The following is a 20,568-nucleotide window of genomic DNA, read 5'->3' on the forward strand; positions in this document are numbered from 1 at the left end:
TGTAATTGTGCTGCATGTCAATTAATGTATTGTTGGGTTAGAACATCTGAAATGGCTTAAAATTTTTTTTTTGGCATGTGGATTAGACGTAAAAATGGCTCGAAAATTAACAAAGATTTGATATCTTCGAAAGTTCGAAAAGTTTTATATGCAAAATCATATTTGGGCATCCGAAAACTAGCGTAGTAGCATCTTGGGTTAAATGTTCCTTTCTTTATAGTAGAAAAACTGATTCATTTGAGGGGACAGAAAATTTGACGACTCTGTACCGGTGAAAGAGAACACCAGTACATGTTCAGACACTAACGGTAAACATTCCGCCGCAGATACTTTTCCTTGTAGCATCTGCGCTGCAAGCATCAAATTTTGGGAGAGTAGGACGGTGACTGAACATTTGAAAAGACAAAGACAATTATGCTTATATAAAGAATGATCAACTAGAGTTCTTCCACCCTATCTTCCCTATGAAAACAGACCTCATAACATATATATATATAAAAGAAAGAGAGAAAGAGAGATTGATTAGTAGGCATGTGATCCTTAGGTAGGTACAAGAAGGAATCATATTGACTATTGATCTTTTTAAAATAAAAAGTTGAAAGAAGATCAACGAGAAAAAAAAAACAAAATATTTTAGTCATATATCATTAACCAACAGTCTTTTTTCCCTTAATTTTTTTTTGTCCTTCATTTTGAAAATATCAATAGACGACATTATTCTTTATACACTTAGGGGTCACGAACCTATCAATTTCTTTTATATATATATATATATATATAAGAGAATATGTCTTTAACTTTTTTTAAACGTGACACCCGCGAAGCTTACGGAAGGAAGCTCGTGCGTCCGACCTCTTTCTCACTACCATTCTCTTCATCAATTTCTTTTTCTAGAGCAATTTGCTGCAATTTCTTTCTTTTATAATGCCACTTGCCATTCTTATTTCTTGGAGTGGACATATGCACTTGCGCATTTAGTTTCCATACTTCATATGGGGTTTAAACGGTTAAGAACTGAATGTCCGACCGGTAAATAAATATAAACATGCAGATTCGACAAGAAATTTTTTTTAGTCTGAATTTGGTTTCTGATCTAAAGATATGCCCAAAAATATAATTCCAAATGGGTGCAAAATGTTGGATTCCAGATTTGCCCAATTAGGGTTTACAGTTTATCTGGTTCACATCCAACTCTTGAATCAAAGTCCCAGTCTGATTGTGCTGTGGTTGAGTTCAATTTTGTATCCCCGAAAATGACAGTCGTATTCTTGGTAGCAGCGCCACCAGTTCCCCCTTTAAACCAAATGCAAGAGAAGCGGCGCAGACACATAAAGAGAAAAGAAGGGGCCTGATGGCTTCTGCAGTTAACTGGAAAAACATTCTACCACCACCATGAAAGGAGTCTGGCAGAAATGATGTGTTGCTCCTGACTGGAAAGAAGGGCTACTGTGATCTGTTCACTTAGAGCAATGACAGAGGTGCAGTACAATGCAACCCAACAAAGCATCAGGATGCCATTATTTCTGTTGAAAGCGAACTGCGCACCTCTCTTTTATGTTCAAAAGGGGAATAAGAGAGAAAAGATGTCGAACGAAAAAAGGAAAAAGAGAAAGAAAGCTTAGGCATGGCAATAAGAGTACTCTGTTTAGGAGTTGGACTTCCAAGACATTGAAGTTGGATTGAAGAAAGTCAAAAGTTCAATAATTGCTGCTGAATGCCCATCTAAAAACAAGGCTAACACGTACTTCTGCCATCTTGGTACAACTTAACAATCATAGCCAACTGAAAACTAATAAAAATTGAAGTTCCTGTTTTCTCCAACTGCCAAAATACCCATTTTAATTGTTACGGCTCCAGTGACGTGAAGCTTGAGGTTCAGCTCCAAGGTCATGATGCCCGACAATTCTCAGAAGTGGACATCGACTATGTTTAACATGCATGAAAGAATCACGTAGTCGGATACAAACAAGTAATCTCAAGTAGCAAAATTTTGCAAACTATTATCAATGTGGTTGCTGGTTAGAGTTAACCTTCGAAGAAATGGCATTTCCTAAAAAGAAGATGAAATTTTAACCACCGACAGAGAGGTGCTGAGTTTTGAAAAATGAGAAAGAAATGAAAGAGAGTGTAGATGAAACGAAATGATTCAGGTTGACAGCATAATATGAAATATAAACAGCCGAATATCCTAAAAATTAAAAAGATTATTAGGAGCAGGCTCAGGCAGGCAGCAGCACAAGCGGTAACCCAATTTATGAAATAATGATTCAGTCACGGTTTCCATGATTTCTATCTAGATTCTTATAGCTTTTAATTAAAGTGACTGAATTGTTTCTGGTCAATGTACGATATCCATCTACAACCATCAATGTTGGGATCACATAGTTAATTTTCCTAGCAATAGAAGTAGCCAATAAATACATGCAATTATTACAGCTGCAACTTTTAAAAGCTTTTCCACAGTTGGTGGACTCTCGATTTCAGCATTGACTCATGCAATAGCCTATGGGCGCATCATATCACCAGTCATATATATGACTGCCTAACACTTTCTTCCCCTATGAAGTTTTCGTCATTTCTATCGACAATCTTCGGATATGTGAAGCTAACAGAGGAAGCAAAAAAGGATTACAGATGACAAAATTAAAATTGCAGAAACATTTTGTACCATCGCAGTGTTATTCCCTTTAGGTTTCTGAAAACGCATGTGGCCCAGGGCGCCCAACTCCTCCTTTACAAGCAAATATGACCAACCTGAAAGTTCATTCATATGAAAGACAGAGAACAGCAAACTGTTTGCTGAAGACCATGCTTTCATGTTCCAAACTGAAGGACAGATAAATTTTGTCCATGAAGTGTTTTTCATGCATTCAAACTCAGTGGTTATCCAGATTTTCGATGGTTCGTTTTTCTCATTTTCCAATGTAGATGCTGAACAGAGGCGGATGTCAAGTTCCACTCCTGTCGTTGAGCACATCTAACTGGAGTTACTGCACTCACCATAGAAACTTTGTGTGAGTGCATGTGTGGAGAGATTGAGACTTTTCAAAAATTTCCAGTCTGAATTTTCTTTTACAGAAACAAAAGAAGGTTTTCCTTTCCCCTGTCGATCATCTCATGTCACACAAACAGGGAAAGGTTTGTCCTTGAGAAATTCTGCGAAGAGCAACTTGGCAAGGCAAAATTTTCCTTCCCACTTGACAAATCTGATTCAAATTCACTTTCAAGAGTGACAAATCTAGTTTCACTTCCTACACCGACTCACCGAGCAGAAAAGTCCCAATTCAAAGGGAAAGCAGACAAAGACCAAGATTAGCTTTTCATTCCCAGAATCGATCCCGAGCAACCAAAGAATCTAACGCGGGAGCAGTTACAAAAGAAACATGAAAAGGAAAAACCAAGAAAACAGTTCGGAAAAGATTTCCTAGACCCAAAGTCAGAAGAACCATCCTCAAAGAACACAATTCCAAACGGAACGAAATCGTGGATCGGGGTCAGCGGACAGGGGAGGGGAGGATGGAGATCGGTGATCCGAGCGACAACGCTATCGACGAACCAACTCGCTCCGAGTTTCTACTTTCTACCAGGAGGATCGCTACCAATCCGATTTGGGTGCCGGTGACCCAAATTGGTGAGAATCTAATCTAAATTTCTTTTCGGTTCAAACCATTATACATATCCTTTTATTTTCTAGAAATATATATATATATATATATATATATATTATTATTTTTTGACAATTCACAATCGATTCAGTGAAGCGGCTGCCAAACAGTTTCAGTTCGATTCCTCGCTGGATTTTTACCTCTTCTTTCAAGAGCAAGCAGGTTCAGATTTACCTTGAACCTCATTTTAAAAGTAGAAAACAAAATAAGAAAAAGATGTAAATTGGGTGATAATACACCAGAAAAGTCAAAATTTTCTTGCATTGGATTCCGTCATTGATTTCATTTAACTTGTCCGGAAGTGCATGCCAATCAATATCCATAAATGGACCAAGGACTAAAAGGACGAATGCCCGATACAGCTCCAATTGGATCTCCCAAGGGACCACAACAAGAGCTATTTGTTTGCACATCAAAAATCACATAACCGAATCGGATCCAAGCATGAACTCACCCAAAACCTCAGTACTTTCTCCCTCGCATAGAAGAAGAGGGAGGTGAAACAAACAATGTCCCAGATACCAAGAGCATTCTGAGAATATCAACAAATTTCACACAATTTTTTACAGAGAATCCTCCAAAAGGTTGAATGAAATTCTGACGCGATTGTAGCTCATTACCAAGATAAAGATTCTTACCGTGTCTTTGTATTTGTATATTAGAGATCTCGCATGATACTATGCAATTTCACGTTGAATTTTTAACTTCTTGCTAGTCACATCTAGTAAAAAAAAAGGAAGAAAATGTCACCACCAAGAAGTCCCTAGGGAGGAGGTCCTCAAGCAAGTGGTCGTGTGTTAACCATGACGACGCAGCAAAAGAGGAAAAGAAAATGAGAACAGAAAAGCATGCCAGCCTTTGATTTGAATAGAGCAAAAAAAGAAAAGGAAAGCAAGCCAAGAGGACAAATCAATACCACCACTCAACTTCAATTAATCTGCATCCAGTTCCAAACCCCACAATACCACCAACGAGGCGTCACCCAAACAATAAATCAATTGCATGGAAAGAAGAAAGAATGGAGGGTTAGAGCACAGACTCAAAAAAACCCAGGGAAAGGAAGACTGGCATCTGAAAGCTGAGACCATCTAAGATACATGGCCTTCCCATGGCTCCGCAAAGAGATTGCTCTTCAGTTACGCTGAATCAGTAGATAATGTACATGCGAATCTGCACATCTGTTCACAGTCTCATAGCACCACAGAGTTCAGATCATCAAAGACCATCCTGATATTGGGTCTTTCAGATGCTGGAAGAATGCATCTGAGAGAGACTTCAAGCATGGTCTCCAGCCCTCTCCGATGCTCACCAGGGCTTTCAACCCCAGGAATTAGCTGGTCGAAACACTCACTCCTTCGATCTTCAGTAGCCAACAGTTTGACCCAGTCGGTGAGATCAACAACCCCAGAGTTTGCAGATATTATCTCTCCAGCACATTTTCCAGTCAAGATCTCCATTAGGATCACACCAAAAGCATAAACATCCGCTTTTAGAGATGGGAGTGGCTTTTCTGCAAGGGCCAGTTCAGGGGCTCGATACCCAAGTGCACCAGCATTTAGTATCTGTTCTGCTGTGCCAGCAGGTGACATCAGACGGTGAAGGCTGTAATCAGTCAGGACAGCATTCAAGCTGGGAGGTTCAAGCAAGATGTTTGTCGCTTTAAGATTTCCATGTGGAAGGCCTCCCTCATTGTGAAGGTAGTTGAGACAGCAAGCAACATCAATAGCCACCTTGAGGCGTTGATTTGCAGAGAGTGGTGGAAGCTTCCTAGACTCAGGCTCTGTGGATAAGGTGTACAAACAGAATACAAAAAGGAGTTAGTCTGCCTGTTGACAGTAATACCAACACCCAGGACAACGGAAATTGAGATCCAAGGATTTGGCTGACACAGCCCACTCAAAGGCATTTTAGAAGTAAGATCAAAGGCAACTAGAATCTAATGCAACCAAGTCCAAAGAGCACTTCAGATGTTCATACTACATTCCCTCCAATCGTAAAGCATCAGAAACCAAATAAGTAAATACTGGAATGGAACTAAAGGTTAAAACATAAAAAGATTCCGGAAAAAATGAGGAAATATGATCTGGTGATTTTGAGATCTCAACGAGCAAAAAATGTTTAGCACGAGAGACATCTTACCAAAAAGGTAGTGAGCCAAAGTATGTGCACTGATATAATCTGACACAATGAGCTTCTCGTGTTCCTTTGGACCCCAATAGTAGCCCCTAAGGGAAACAATATTTGGATGCCTGATGCTTCCAAGCTTCTTTGCTTCCCTAGCAAATTCCTTCCTGCGTTTAGCAAGACCTTCTCGGAGCCATTTTACTGTCAGCATATGGCCATTGTCAAGTGTAGCTTTGTAGGATGTTCCATGGCTGCTTCTACCAAGGACTTCTGCAGGTGCACGTGAGAGTTCCTCAGCAGAGAACACGAAAGAGGTATCAAAGAAATGCAGATCCCCAGCCAACCTATCAGGTGAGGGCACCTTCAAGCTAGCAGGATTCTCAGACAATGATGAGGCATCAGCAGACGGTGAACATGAAAAGCCAAGAGATGTTCTCTTCGAACTGCGAGGAGGCAAACTTTCCCCTGCACAAGATTTTGCAGTTTGGACAGGTCCTTTTGTTGACTGGGAAAATCCTTGTTCAACAGGTTCACTTACAGCCAGAGCAACATCCCCAAGTGCAGACAGTGATCTCCCTTCAGAAGAAAGAAGGTGATCAGTAGAAAAGCTTGAAGACGTTGGCATAGCCTCTGCATTTTTCTGAAATCCGAAAGCATGTGGCCTAGAAGATCTGTCAATATTGACATCCCTCCCACTGATTTTATTGTTAGAATTCTGTTGATCATCCCTTCTGTAAGGTCTAGGCTTGTAAGTAATAAGCAGAAACAATATTAGTATAACAATTGCTCCACCTATTGAGCCTGCAATCAGTGCCTCCAAAACCACACGCTTCAAATGGTTCTGATGTTTTCCCTTGTCATCATGATCTGGTCCATCTTTGGGTGAAGGAGACAACAAAATTAACAAAGGGTTTCCTGGATGAAATGAGGAATCAGGAAACTTCAACAAATTATCAGGAACATTGCCAGACAAGTTATTGTAAGACACATTGAATTCTTGAAGTCTTGGAGAAAAACCATCAGGGATGCTACCATTTAGATGGTTGTTAGACAGATCAAGATAGACCAAGTTTTTAAGCATACTTATTTCACTGGGAATTGGTCCTGAAAAATCATTCTTGTTAAGATCCAGTACTTGTAGATTGACAAGGCTACCAATATCAGGAGGCAACAAGCCACTCAGCAAGTTATTAGAAAGGTCAAGAACATCAAGGCTTGAATTTTGGCTAGGAAGCAAAGGTGTATCTGATGGTGCAGAAATATATGCTTGGGAGCTCAGGAAAGTGATTGATCCAGTAAAGTGGTTTCCAGAAAGATTTACATAGGTCAATGTTGATGATGTGAAGATGCCTGTCAGAAGATGTCCGGTCAGTTTGTTATGACTAAGATCAACATGATTTAGCTTTGGGTAAGTTTCCATTACGTTGGGAAGTTCTCCTTCCAGTGAATTGTTGGACAATTTTATGGTGGTCAACCTCAAAAATTTAGAAGTTTGATTTGGCAAGGTTCCTGACAATGAATTTGAACTGAGATCAACAAATTCAACATAGTTCCCCCATGACTGAATGCCAGTTATATTGCCTGAGAGCTTGTTATTACTTAAATCCACAACAGCACAATTTCCTATTGACTTGGGCAAGGTGCCTGCCAGCTCATTTGAGGAAAGATTCAGCACCTTTAAGGTTGAAGATGTAATGCTAGAAACAGGGCCTGCAGAATGGGAAACAGAAATTTAGCCAATCAACATAGTAGGCAGTCTATATCAATATAGTAGATTATTAAACATAACACTGCCATAATAATTCTGCACGTAGAAAATTAGATATTCTTTGGTAGATTGGTCTTAAGGCTTTTTTGCCAAACTATAATGCAACAAAGGAATGCTTTTTTTTTTCCCATTCAAAGTGAGGGATCAAACAAGTCAAAATGATATTAAAGAACAAAGATGAGAACCACACACGAATAGTCCAGTGCAAGGTAATTCCAACCGAGCTTCTGATCTACCATAGACCAACAACCATATCGCTTCATGATTTCATCAATTTCCTTTTTGTACATTACGATCAGTTTATGCAAAACCAAGACAGTTTCGTCCAGATGGTGGAGTTGGACCTACTTTAGAAAACTGACTACCAGCGATTGAGCTTTGAACAGTAGAAAATCAGCAGCATATGGATCTTGGATAGAAACGTGTGCCGTTAACAAGTTGAACAAACAAACCACCATAAGGGTGCTGCATTGGGTTAAGAAAGCCCGCAGCCAGCTTGAAGCTCACTCGATGATGAATGACATAGAAAAATTTATGTTAGTATGTGTAAAACATTTTCTTACATATAAAAGAGTAGGCCATGTTTGAACTTGTAAGCAGAAGCAGAAGCAGAAATAAGCTTACTAAAACGTCAACAGTTAATTGAATATTCTTACTCTTGACACATAAAAGGAGTAATAAACTTACTAAAAATAAATGTGACTATTCCTACAAAAACTGTGAAGATAGGTATCTAAAATATGCTTTAATTTATTAGAAAATAAAGTCTAAAGCTAGATTAATGCAGTATATATATACGTCAATGCACAACATGGGGAGTGTTTGAGAGTCTCCCCTTTGGCCGAGCTACAATAATTTCCCAATAAATCAGTATAACTTTGGAGTAATGTTAACAAAGTTCAAAATCAATTTTTTTGGAAAGAAGGATTTAAAAAGTTGTTCAACACAATTAGAAAAGGAACTTGCTTTTGGCACCAGGGAAACTGCATAGTAACATGCATGTCACATAGGAATGCTATCTCTAAATGTCATGTGAAAAAAATTAATGACCAACAGCAAACTTGTTCTAGTTCCCCAAGAGAAGAGTCCTAAAAATATCAGCAATTTTCATTTTCATCATGCCAATCCTCTAATGGTTTCAAAGGCAAGAAGTATAAAACAATGTAAAGATGACACTAAAAAGCAAAAACACAACCGACTGTTCAACTAGGGATAGCATGACATATCTGGTAAGAACAGCTATTAAGACCTCATAGTTCAATCTGATCTCCACCTTTTTCAATTACCCATACTGGAATGCAAGCACCTTAATTGTAATGAAGATGAATGCAATTATAGTTTTTGAAAAGGAAATCACATTGAAGTCTTTATGAGATCCAGATAGTATGCCTATATTTGTAAACATACAAGGTTGTGATAAATGAAGAATTTCATGGCATGACTGTCAAGCTTTATTGATTCGCGGGAAGTTTCACTATTCAACTAGGGACAAAGTGCCAAAGCAAGTTATGAAAATCTATGTGCAAAAAAGAGGTGAAGCTAAGTTGTGAGAGGACCCTATAAGCATTCTCATCCTACGGATTAACATATATGATCATCAGTGGAAGTGGACCCTACATTACAAGACTCAATTACCCCCTCACACTTACCAATATCTTTTATTATTTCTCATACAACTCAAGGACATAAATATGGTTCCTAATTGTCATGCTGACAAATACATTTGTAACTGTCCTAAGGCTGGCACAGAGTAGAAATAAACGGGATTCAAGAAAGAACGAGTAAAATGGTATATGCATAAATTTTCATGGGTCTAAAATTTCTTTCCACAGAGCTGAACTGAAGCAATAATAGTTCTCAAATACACTATGCCAAGAAACGCAAAAGCAAGCACCATCAAGACTAAAGGAGCACAGACAGTCACCTTGGAACCGGTTGAGGCTAAGATCCAGTTCACTCAAGACCATAGAATTTTCTTTAAAGAGTACTACGGGCAGATCCCCCGAAAATAGATTACCCTGAAGCCGCAGAACTTGAAGAGCAAACATGGAACTAAAAGCAAGGATGTCACCAGAGAGCTGATTAAAACTTGCATCAAACACTTGCAAGTTGTCAAACAACGGCTTCACATTGGGAGTGAAAAGCGACCCAGACAACAAATTGTGGCTCATATTCATGTGCCCGATTGACCTAATAAACGTGAGATTGTTTATATTTTTTGGAAATGATCCACTGAACTTATTGAAACTGAGATCAACAAGAACCACATTCTGCAACTGCGAAAACCAACTGCCTATATCACCCTCTAAGTTGTTCGCGTGCAGATCAATGTACGTCAATCGGTGAAGCTTCTCAAAGCCAGAAGGGAGGTTTCCACTGAGGTTATTTGATGACAGATTCAGATAAGCCAAACTCTGCAGGTTGGACAAGCTGCTAGGCACCTTCCCATCCAAGAAGTTACCAGATAGATCCAAGTACTCTAATGATGCCATCGACCCAATGTCTGGTGTAAGTCCACCACGAAGAAGGTTGTTCGGCAGCGAGAAATTGCCGAGAGTTTTCAGTTTACTGATCATCGAGAAGTTCACAGTCCCCACCAAACCTGCACCGGGCAATGTAATCTTGGTGACTGACCCATTTTGGCATTCGATCCCGAACCAATTGCTGGGGCAACCATTTGAATCAACTGAATCTTTTTTCCAAGAATCCAAATGACCAAACGGGTCCTTCTCAATCCCTTTCTTGAACTCCAGCAAATAATCCAGTTCAGACTGCCCCAGTGAAGAATCCAAAGCACAGAAAACAACCAACAAAGCCACCCACCAGAAGAACTGCATCCTAAAACCCGAGATCCCAACCATATGAAACCCCCAAAGAAGAACACACCCTAGCCCTAACCCTTATCACGCCCACCCAAAAAATTTCATTCACACCAAACCAATAGAAAATACATACCAGAACAGACTCGCTGGAAAGAAAACAAAACCCATGGCAGGATGGCTAAAAATTCGATCCACCAACAACCCCAGTCCTGAAATTGCTCATGGATTCAAACCCCTGACTGAATCCAGCGTAAATGGCCGCCGCATGCAGCATTCAATGCATATGATAAATGCAAAAAATAACTAAAACATCAACAATCAATCAAAGACATCACAATTCCGGACCCAAAGAAGGCAATAAATACAAAACTGTTCACTGCCTTACTTTTTGTCACAACAAAACCCACCAAGAAGCTTCTCGACCATGAAGCGTTCCACTCTCTCTCTCTCTCTCTCTCTTTCTTCCCAAGCTTCTCCCCGCACAACAGAAGCTAAACCCATCTCACTTCCACTCATTTCAGGCAGCTAAGAAAAGTACTTGGGCAAGATGGAATACTATGAAAGAACTGTGCAGAGTGTGTGTGTACTGTGTACAAGAAAGAGAGAGAGAGAGAGAGAGGAAGCAGAGTTGTAGAGGCCCTTGACGGGGAGAGTTCTACTTCTACCTCTCCCTCCGATGGAATTCATGATGCGAGAAGTACGGCTGGCTCTAAAATCTTTTATTTTCTTGTTCTTTTCTCTCTCTGTCGCCTGTATATACGTTTTCTTTTGTAGATTTACTGGAAAAGCAACCTTTATATGTCCGAATACGTTGTTGCATAGTTAATGTAGGACCTAATCTGTCAAAGCGTTGTCCTACGGTCGAAGTCAACGCCGGAGATGGCAAGATTCCGGTCAAAGAAATCGGTGGTGGTGGAGGTGGGGATGGCCATGGATGAAAGCATATGGGATGTGATTGCTCATGAAAAAGCTCTTGCGTTATTCTCAGCAGTGCGGTTTTCTTCAATCAACGTACCTACCGACCAAACATATGAATTAAGATACATAAACATACGGGGGAGTTTGAACAAAGTACAGAAGCAACGAATAAAATATATTTGAGAGCACCGCCGGTAATATGACCGCATACTCCAAAAGCCACCGATTTTCTCCCCTCGCATCAAAGCCTTTGTTCATCGCATCTTTGACTTCCAGTGAGACTCCACAAGAGGTCATACAGCCACGCTTAAACAGTCAATTTTAAATTCACGTTACAAAATAGCTAAACGTACGCAGGCAATTTCGTGTCTATTGATATATTTGAGATTTTACAAAAAGGCAAGAAATATTTAAAAAAAAAATAAATGTGGTGGTAAAATCATATATGCCTATTGAAATAAAACTTTTTAAGATAAAATTCTGTACAGCTCATCTACACGGTTAAAATTCAAGACGTAAACTCAGAAAATTCTATTTCTAAAATGTAACTGGAGAGTGGGGATGGCATTGCACATGGTCTGATATTGCCTGAGCCCAGCGCAGACCCCCCTTTTTTCCCCTGCTGGTGGCCAGTGGGCCCCATCAGGCGAGGGCAATTAAGTCATTTCATTTGAGTGAAAAAGCTGCAGGCATGATATTGCGTCTGAGCGCAATGACCGGAATGCCCTTAACGTATGAGCTTTCCTTTTTTTCTCCTCCAAAACGTTAAAATACTTTTGTTTCGTATGGTCGCCGGACCCGTCGATTACCTAACCCTTTTGCGAACGTGGCGGGCTATTGACGTGTTGCCTTGACGGTTACGTGTTTCCCGGCGAGGGCCGCCAAACGGATCGAATCGCGACGTGTGATTGGAAGCACGTTGGATCCGGACAAATCATCAGATCGAGACAGGAGGATCCGAAGGTGTTGCTTGCTCCTCGACTTGTCCAGTCCAGCCCGAGGAGTCGGAGAGGGAGATGCCAAGAGAGGTTTTCATCGGATCTGGGTTTCTCAAAGGCCAACTCAATTAATGGATCAATCGGATTCACTTTTGGACCCAAATTACATTGAATTGAAAGTCAGAACTCAGTTCCATTACCGGATCGTATTCAAATTCCGTCAGACATTACTAGCTTTTCACAAAGTTGGTTTAGACTGTCAGTTCATATGTTTTAAATGCAATCTTTTGTGGTGCTTAAGTGTATCAATTATCCAACCAATTCTACAGAAAAGAAGAGAGATTTTAACTTATGTTGGATTCAGACTGTAGGCTACCAAATTGGATCCTAATCGATAACTATGTCTTACTTTCAAGATGCTTACCAAGGAGGACCGTAAGAGCCTTTTGAAAAATGTTGATCCCGGTTCTCGAATTTCATAATAAATGGAGGGGTCCTCGGAAATTTTTCTTGTTTTTACTCGGACTACTAAAATAAAAGACGCGGTTGAACCTCCGATACATTCTTAGGGGTAAATTGGTCATTGTGGGGGGCATGTGGGAGTACAACCTACAAGGTGCTGTTTTTCAACCTCGGGAAAGATTAAAGAAGAGAAGAATACTATCTCCAAGGTGTCGTTTACTGCGTGTCAGATTCCGGCGAGTCGCCGGATTCCGGTGGACGCCATGAACCGTGAAACAGTTTTTGGCCCACCTGTCCCTTCTGAATAATGAATTAAATGATGGATGGGAATGGGATCCACCTTCCCATCAATGTTGTTTTTCTTCCCACTCCTTTAAATGAGGTGGAGCGAGAGACGTGCTTGAACTTTCCAGATTCTCTTCCTCCAATCATGGCCTTTGACGGTTAAGTTAAATGCTTGAACTCGTCTTCCGCCAATGACACGACCCCACTTCAAGTTGTGGGCTCGAGCCTGGTCAATGATCCCTTCGACCAACTTCTTGGCTCGGCCATCAGGGTTTTAGGTTCAACCCCAAAGTATATGGCACATGCATTGCTACGGATGCAACATTTATCAAATTCAATTTAATCAACTTTAATCGGATTTGGATTCGGACTCATCCGTCTAGGAGAAGACCACAAATAAACCTATATATGAAATGGGGTTGAATCTTTATGATATCATAGTTCGATATCAAAACTGAAGTCTTAATTTGGTTGTAAAATTGCACACTAAATTTGAATTTCATTAGTATCAGATACCTTCTTTGTTTTAACCAAATCTAACTAAATGAATTTCAAATCAGATCATTAGTCGATCCATTTGTATTCCTAGATAGGCTTGAGGAGCATGTCTTTCTACATGTAATCACATGCATGTTTTGCCAAAGGCAAAATCGCCATCTCCAATGTTTGAGAACTTCATCCGATGCTTCCGTAACTACCATTCAAAGTAAGACTGCCAACCGGGAACTCGGTCACGTTTCAAGGTGAAAACAAACAGGCCCTTGTCCAAAACAAGCTAAGCTTCGATCATGGTGAAGTACGCTTACATTGGTCGATTAAATTATATTTCGGGCTACGTGCCCCACTGATAAATGACATGAACTCGACAAAATTCCAATTTTTTTTTAAGTGGAACAAGAGAATAAAAAATTTTCTTTTATTAGTAATAAAATTTTTTTTTTATCTTTTAAATCCGAAAAAAAAGCTACATTTTTTTTTGGGGGGTCAGGTTATTGCAAAATGGCCGTACGTGTCAGCGCTCTTGCCAACTTGCACGTGATCGACACGAGGGATGCATGGCCAGAATGGCGCCTTGAAAATTATTAAACTTCTGCCGGAGCATCTCCAAATTAATGCAGAAACTATTGGAAAGAGATAACAAGTTTTTGAAATTTCACATATACTACGATATGTATATATATATATATATATATATATATATTGCAAGTATATGTTCTTTTAAAGAAGAGGATCTGCCATTGGAGTCATGTGATGCTACATGCTCCCAAAGATCAGAGTCAACTATTAAAGAATGTGTATATGCTTTTAAGAATACAAAATTGCAAGTTTTTTGGGCCATGGGATCACATGAGATGCGTCCAAGTGGGCAGTGATCGGATGTTAAGTCCATGACAGGACATATCCAGACGTTTAAACAAACTACAATGATAAAAAAAAAAAAAAATAGTAATTGATGTTACCATAATCTTCTTAAACAGGATGATCAAAGATCGAAGGCAGAAGAAAAGCAATACTTAAAGCAACAAGTGGAAGATAATCCTTATACAAGTTCTTGGAGATGAAATAAGAATTTGAGCAAGCTGCCACGTTACAGATCATGTCTCCTTTTAGAAGCAGTAATGGTGTCTCCTTAATGGGCTCCACTAGATGCGTTCAGATTCTGAGAATGGTGGGATGGGGTGACCTAAGGACGATAAATAAGTTAGAGATAGTCTATTTATAAAAGCTTGTGCGAAGGAGAAGTCACAAGTCCGTTGTCGTCTAGTCCGGTTAGGATATCTGGCTTTCACCCAGGCGACCCGGGTTCAAATCCCGGCAACGGAACTCTTCCCTTTTTGCGAGTTGCGACCACCTCGTCGCTTTGATATTTTTGGGCTGGAGCCTCTCACGGTCCAATTCCAGACCTTCCATTGTCCTTAATCATTTAGTAGCATTTTCTTTCTTTTTTCTTTTTTCTTTCCCCACTTCTCAAATTAGCGATCATTCATCAATTTCATTGGGTTAGTATTCTTCAAACTGGTGCCATTCTAAGAGTATAACTCAAACACCTTGTCATGAGATAACAATGCCGAAACTCGACCTCAATGGGCTGAGTTTTCAGACTTGATGCACGCGTTTCCAGCTTGACACGCCTTCACGCCCGTGTTTTACTTAGTATGGGGTACGGTGGAACCATTATATGTAGATGCACCCAGTCGTTACATAGACGCAGATGCCCAGTTCAATGATTTTCGGCTTCTGGTTATCCAAGTCAGTCTGCGTTTATCATTGGCCTAAAGTAGTGGACACAATCAGATGACGAACGAACGAGCAGAACAAGCGAGGCTGGACCTGAGTTAGGATTGAAACTGGTTCGCCAGCAAATGTTTCCATGGCAACTGCTACTCTCCAACATAAACACTACAACAAAGCTCCAAAAAGCAGAAAACAAATATATTTTTGCCGTAGCCAGCCTCATGAGAGAGAGAGAGAGAGAGAGAGAGAGAGAAAGAAAGATAGACTTAAAAGCATTACAGAACAGGTAGACGCATTCTCTATTCACTGTTCCATACATGTCCTAGTTAACTGCCCGTGTGCCCATGGACGTTTGAGCTATAAGAGAACACAACGCTGCATTTCCTCCCCAATACATTCAGAGCATGTCAGTCCTGACTTCAAATAGAAAAAGGGATAAAACATTGGGATGCTGCAGAAATACAAAATCCTCGTAGCCAAACAGCAAAGGAGACAGATGTACATCGTCAAATGCTGCAAGAGTGAGAACAATGGCAAAATCCGAAGGGCTATGCCTTTCAAGATTGTCCAGGAACTGGCACAATAGAATCTGATTCTGATCCATGGACCCTCAAGCGATAGATGCATGTGTGCAATGAATTCCCGTGGTTAGACAAAACGTCAAGCCGGATCACATCAACCACGCAGCTTGCAGCAGTGCATGGATTGAGATGGAATGTCTGCACAAAGCTTCTTTCAAGATCATATACAAATTCACCCAGCAAAACCATCTTGTCTGGTTCAGGAGATGCTTCTTCCAGCGAACCACGTATCCAGCCAGAAACCCTGAACTCCTTGGGGGCACTCGTCCTGTCATAAGCAACGCTCTGCACAATAATTGCACGAACAAGCAAACTGATTAACTTGGACATGCATAGACAAATATGTGCTTAAAAATCTTTAACACTTAAACCATCTTGCAAGAGGAAAATTCTTTTGTTAACAGACTGCAAATGGTTAACATTTTTAACCTAAACTTTCTTCCCAATAAAGCATCACATGCAGCAGCTTCATAGCACAGGAAACCTTTCTTGATTTGGTATTCCTATACAGTACAAGCAGCCAGCATTCAGAGGATTGTTAAATCAAAGGCAACCTTAGTCCAACTAAAGACAAATTCTCTTGCTTTAGTGCAACAGTAGCACATGCATTTCACTTTGGATGGTATTTCAAGCTCTCGGAAAAAAATTGCAGTAGCCAAACCAAAAGCAGTGTTCTTCAACATTTCCACTCCATTATTTCCAGTATCATTCACACATCAAAGGCCATCCCAATAAATTCCTCAGACTAAAACATCCTCACAAAGCTTTCCCCAGGTCAACGTTGAGGCTGTATGGTGATACAGCACCAACAAATTTCACTCACCAAAAGAAGGAAGTTAACCAATAAGTGCCAGAGACAACTAAAAAAAATGGAAACAAGAATCCTCACCATGAAACGATAGCACAATGGGATTATCAGATCGGCCAGAGTTTAATAACTTAATTAGACAAGAAAACCGGGCATGAAATTGAGTGAAGAGTCTAGAAAAATTTTAACTTTTTACTGTCACCCATTATTTATTGCTAGGTTCCTTATTCGTGCAGATTGGTGCCTATCCCCATATAACCCTTTTCTCTGGCCTAGCTAGAAGATGATATTCCCTTCCGGCTAAGACTTTTCCTGCCCTTAGACTTAGAGAAGGATAATCATGGAATTGTCTTTTTTTTCATTTATTCCTGGTACAATTTCGAAAGAGCAGTAGGGAGGTGACCTTTCTTTTATGTTTTCAATAGAACAAGGCTTCCACAATTAAAGCATGAACATGATACAACGAAACCTCCACCAGAAACCTCATGCCATAACGGAATGAATTCTGGAGACTTGAAACAGCAACAACAGACCAAAGTGATCAGTTATTTCCAAGTTGATAACTGAGTTGAGGATTCGACTTTTTGACCCTCTGTTGGTTTTACACAAGTTTGCTTCAAAGGAGGATAGACAACTTAGATGCTGTATCTAGCTAGAAGGACTAAAACAACTGAAATTATGAAGGCAACACATGATAAATTAACTTCCACCAGAAACATTACGCAAAGTGAAATTGAATATTGAGAACTTGAGACTTAAATCGATCAGTTTCTAAATTCTATGTTGATCTTACGAGAGTTTATTTTGTGGTTTGAGGAGAAACCTTTGATATCTGTTCTAATTGTTAGTCGTCGTTTTTCGTGATGGACTTTCCTATGGCTAAGCAGAATCTTGAATATTTTTTTCAGGCCAAAGCTTCCAAGTCAGGATTGGCATCTTCATGCCATATGCTGCTGGATGCAACCATATTTCTCTATCTCCAAGCTCTGAGATAAATTATTACGTTTATTTAAAAAGAAAATTGTGTTTTCCAACCATATCCATTGAAGGTAAGTTCAGTTAGTGTGAAAGATAATCCCTAATACAGTTCAAAAGTGATTAACATTTTCTCAGCCTTAAAAACATTGAGTTACTTGGGCAGACCATTTCTTGATATGCTCAAAACATAGTTAAATCTTCAGCAATGTAGAAAAATATACAATAATGGACAAGGTGATGAACTGACTACATCTGACCATGTCCAGATTAGCAAACAAAAATTGTTTAGATGTGATTTAAACATTTGGTTAGTATTCAGAAGAATCAGAACAACATACATACTGCTACAGTGATATTTCATCATCATTTTAGTGCCTCAAAATCTTTCAACTTCTGAAATGAAAAACAGCAATATTACATACAACCAACATATAAAGGTAACATAAAGGGGTGTCCAAATGTAATTTAACATTATAGCAATAAAATATTTAAAACTTACAAAAGCAAGTTGAGGAAAAGAAAATGACCTTTGCTACATGTTCCAGAGTGATTGCTTCAGGTATTATGGCAGTCCTCAGCTTGATCTCAACAAATCCACTGCTTCCCTTCAGTGGGAAACACTGACCAGGCTCTCCAAAACTAGGTTCAAGCATCTTGTCTGCCCTTGGATGAACTCCAGCGCCACCTTTAGATGAAAACCAATTGTTCAGCTTAGCAGCATAATATGGCTCTGAATGCTTAATTATCTTTCCACCTCCAGAAGCTAATGCATAGTCCACCTTCCCAAGCCCATCAGCTGCATGCTTTTCAATTTCTTTCATGACAATATCCCTAGCAACAGTCCTAACTTTGTCCCAGTTCAGTTCTTGGTCACCAATCTCCGAGTTTGTATTGTTAACCAATTCCTTCAGAAATTGTGAAACTTCTTCCTTTGACAAAAATTCCATTTCCTTCAATTTCTTTTCAAGAGACTCCCCTTTATCCTCCAACTTTTTGATCTTATGACCAAGCAATACACTTTGCTCCTCTACTTTTCCAATGACCTCCTTCCTAAAACTTCCTAACTGGCCCTCAATCTTTCGGTCAATGGCCTCAACCTGAACTTGCATCATTTTTGTTGTAGCCTTCAGTGAGCCCTCAATTTCAGCAAGCTTATTTTCATAGTCCAGCAAGCCAAATGGAGCACTGTCATTGGTGTGCCATGACAATAATTTGATCAAACCAACAATCCCAAGGATCAGCAGACTGAGCTTCGCAGTGACACTAATGCATCGCTCCCACCCTGGTTGCTCAGTTCGCATAACAACTTTCCTTCGCCTAGGTGTAACAGCTGAAGCTGGCACACCTTTTCTCGACGGTGTCTCTTTTGATCTATCAAGAGCTGTCTCTCCTCTAATTACATGGTTCGTATCCTTACCATCTGTGACGTTTACTGCATTGGAGCCATGGATCCCTCTATCTGACAAGAGTTCGACATGAGTAGTCCTTTCTGTCTGGATCACGGTCCTCCTCCTTGGAGTAGGCAGCGAATTAGAATTATGACCTGTTGAAGGGTCAGCAGCAACCGGAGTTGGGGCAGCTTCTGATGCAGACATGAGGCCTTCACTCTAGAAAAGCTCCCCTATTTTTCAGTTACCAAAAGCATCAGAATAACGGGAGAATTTCATACTTAAAAAACATGAACCCGTGAGAAGTAAGAAAGAACGTCCAAAAAGAGGAACTAAATAGGAAAAACAAACATAGGTATTCAATCAATGTATAGAGAAAAATATCCTAGACACGTCAAAAGCCAAACCAAGATAGGAGAGACAACCATATGACGAACAACATCAAGAAGAATTTGTTACTTTAAGCAACCAAACAACAAACTACTCCAACCGCCATAACCAAACGGCGTCCTCAGAAGAAAGCCAGAAACCCACATTTCAAACTTTCAAGAACCACAAATTAATACCATGGAAGACCCAACATGGATGGCAGATCAAGATGGTATCAGGAACCAAAAAACACCGAAGGATGACGAAATAAGCACATAAGAAGAAACTATGAAGCGGCCAACCATGAGTATCTGGAAGAAACCAAAGTGCTGATCTGCCAACAAGTCGGGGATCGTAAAAGAACAAGTAGACCCAAGTATTACGCGGCAAAGTAACTCGTTTATGAGAAAACGGTTAGAAGCCCGTTCAATTATCAATAATCTCCAAACATCCAAACAATGAGGGTTTCGTAACAACCAAATCCAAGCCATCACAAGAACAGCAACCACCAAATACTATAGCTAATTTGCAGGATAGAGAGAGAAAAAAAAAGAGAGCCATAACATAAGATCTTTAATCTGCAAAAACCCAAAAAAGGAACAAAAACGAAAAAAAAAAAGGATACCAGCTTCAGGAATCGAATGAAGGAGGTACAAACGAACAAGAGAAAAATACTAACTTGAAGAATCGATTTGCAGAAGGCAAAAAAGGAAACGCCTCGAAAAGGCGCGTAACAAAGACGCGACGTTTGAAAGCCGCGAAAAAACCGCCAGAAGCGACGAGACTCAAGTTGGGGGCTTCATCCAGGGAAAGAACGGAGATAAGAGATGCAACCACAATAAAACCCAAATTACTTACATACCAATGTGGATTAAAAATATAAACTCATGAAAGAAGACATCAGTCTCAAAAAGTTACAAACCGATAGCATTTTGAAATTCAAAATAACAAGAGAGAGAGAGAGAGAGAGAGAGAGAGAGTACCGGGAACCGAAAGTCTGCGGCTTCAAAAGAAAGCCCGTCACCTTCTCGATGTCTTGCGAGATGTCCCTATACGCTATCTGGTCAGAGCACCCATTCATATGATCCTGCACCCCACCACCCACAGAGAGAGAGAGAGAGGAACCGCCGGAATTCAGATCCAGCGCGGCGCCATTCCATGAGAGGAATTAGGAGGGTCCGATGCGAAAATCGGCGTGGTCGAGCAGAGAGTCCCGAAATTGCTGAG

The 20,568-nt window shown here is 40.1% G+C and overlaps 2 protein-coding genes and 1 non-coding gene across 4 annotated transcripts; 1 reads left to right on the plus strand and 2 right to left on the minus strand.

Moving 5' to 3' along the window:
- Window positions 1-4,568: 4,568 nt before the first annotated feature.
- LOC116246330 (probable inactive receptor kinase At5g10020) lies at window positions 4,569-11,093 on the minus strand. Its single transcript, XM_031618201.2, has 3 exons — window positions 9,482-11,093; window positions 5,805-7,499; window positions 4,569-5,445 (listed from the first exon to the last, which is right to left on the minus strand). Exons 1-3 carry the CDS (start codon window positions 10,416-10,418, stop codon window positions 4,856-4,858), a joined length of 3,222 nt encoding a protein of 1,073 aa, XP_031474061.1. The 5' UTR covers window positions 10,419-11,093; the 3' UTR covers window positions 4,569-4,855.
- Window positions 11,094-14,732: 3,639 nt separating this feature from the next.
- TRNAE-UUC (transfer RNA glutamic acid (anticodon UUC)) lies at window positions 14,733-14,806 on the plus strand. Its single transcript has one exon. It is a non-coding gene; the product is annotated as a tRNA-Glu (tRNA).
- A 656-nt stretch (window positions 14,807-15,462) lies between these two features.
- On the minus strand, window positions 15,463-20,568 carry LOC116246410 (SUN domain-containing protein 1-like). Of its 2 annotated transcripts, XM_031618394.2 has the most exons (4): window positions 20,325-20,568; window positions 20,021-20,138; window positions 18,112-19,205; window positions 15,463-16,083 (listed from the first exon to the last, which is right to left on the minus strand). In XM_031618394.2, the coding sequence occupies exons 3-4, from the start codon at window positions 19,177-19,179 to the stop codon at window positions 15,775-15,777; spliced, it is 1,377 nt and encodes a 458-aa protein (XP_031474254.1). In that variant the 5' UTR covers window positions 19,180-19,205; window positions 20,021-20,138; window positions 20,325-20,568; the 3' UTR covers window positions 15,463-15,774. The 2 variants fall into 2 exon arrangements, with proteins under 2 accessions (XP_031474254.1, XP_031474173.1); XM_031618313.2 differs by lacking the exon at window positions 20,021-20,138.

This window comes from Nymphaea colorata, chromosome 1 (assembly GCF_008831285.2).
Source record: "Nymphaea colorata isolate Beijing-Zhang1983 chromosome 1, ASM883128v2, whole genome shotgun sequence".
Taxonomy (NCBI): domain Eukaryota; kingdom Viridiplantae; phylum Streptophyta; class Magnoliopsida; order Nymphaeales; family Nymphaeaceae; genus Nymphaea; species Nymphaea colorata.

Coding starts and splice junctions, on each gene's coding strand:
- LOC116246330 (XM_031618201.2), bottom strand. CDS start 10,418: ATGGTTGGGATCTCGGGTTTTAGGATGCAGTTCTTCTGGTGGGTGGCT. Junction 7,500..9,481: donor TAGCCTCAACCGGTTCCAAG/GTGACTGTCTGT, acceptor CCCATTCTGCAG/GCCCTGTTTCTAGCATTACA. Junction 5,446..5,804: donor TTTGGCTCACTACCTTTTTG/GTAAGATGTCTC, acceptor CCTTATCCACAG/AGCCTGAGTCTAGGAAGCTT.
- LOC116246410 (XM_031618313.2), bottom strand. CDS start 19,179: ATGTCTGCATCAGAAGCTGCCCCAACTCCGGTTGCTGCTGACCCTTCA. Junction 16,084..18,111: donor CTCTGGAACATGTAGCAAAG/GTCATTTTCTTT, acceptor ATTATTGTGCAG/AGCGTTGCTTATGACAGGAC.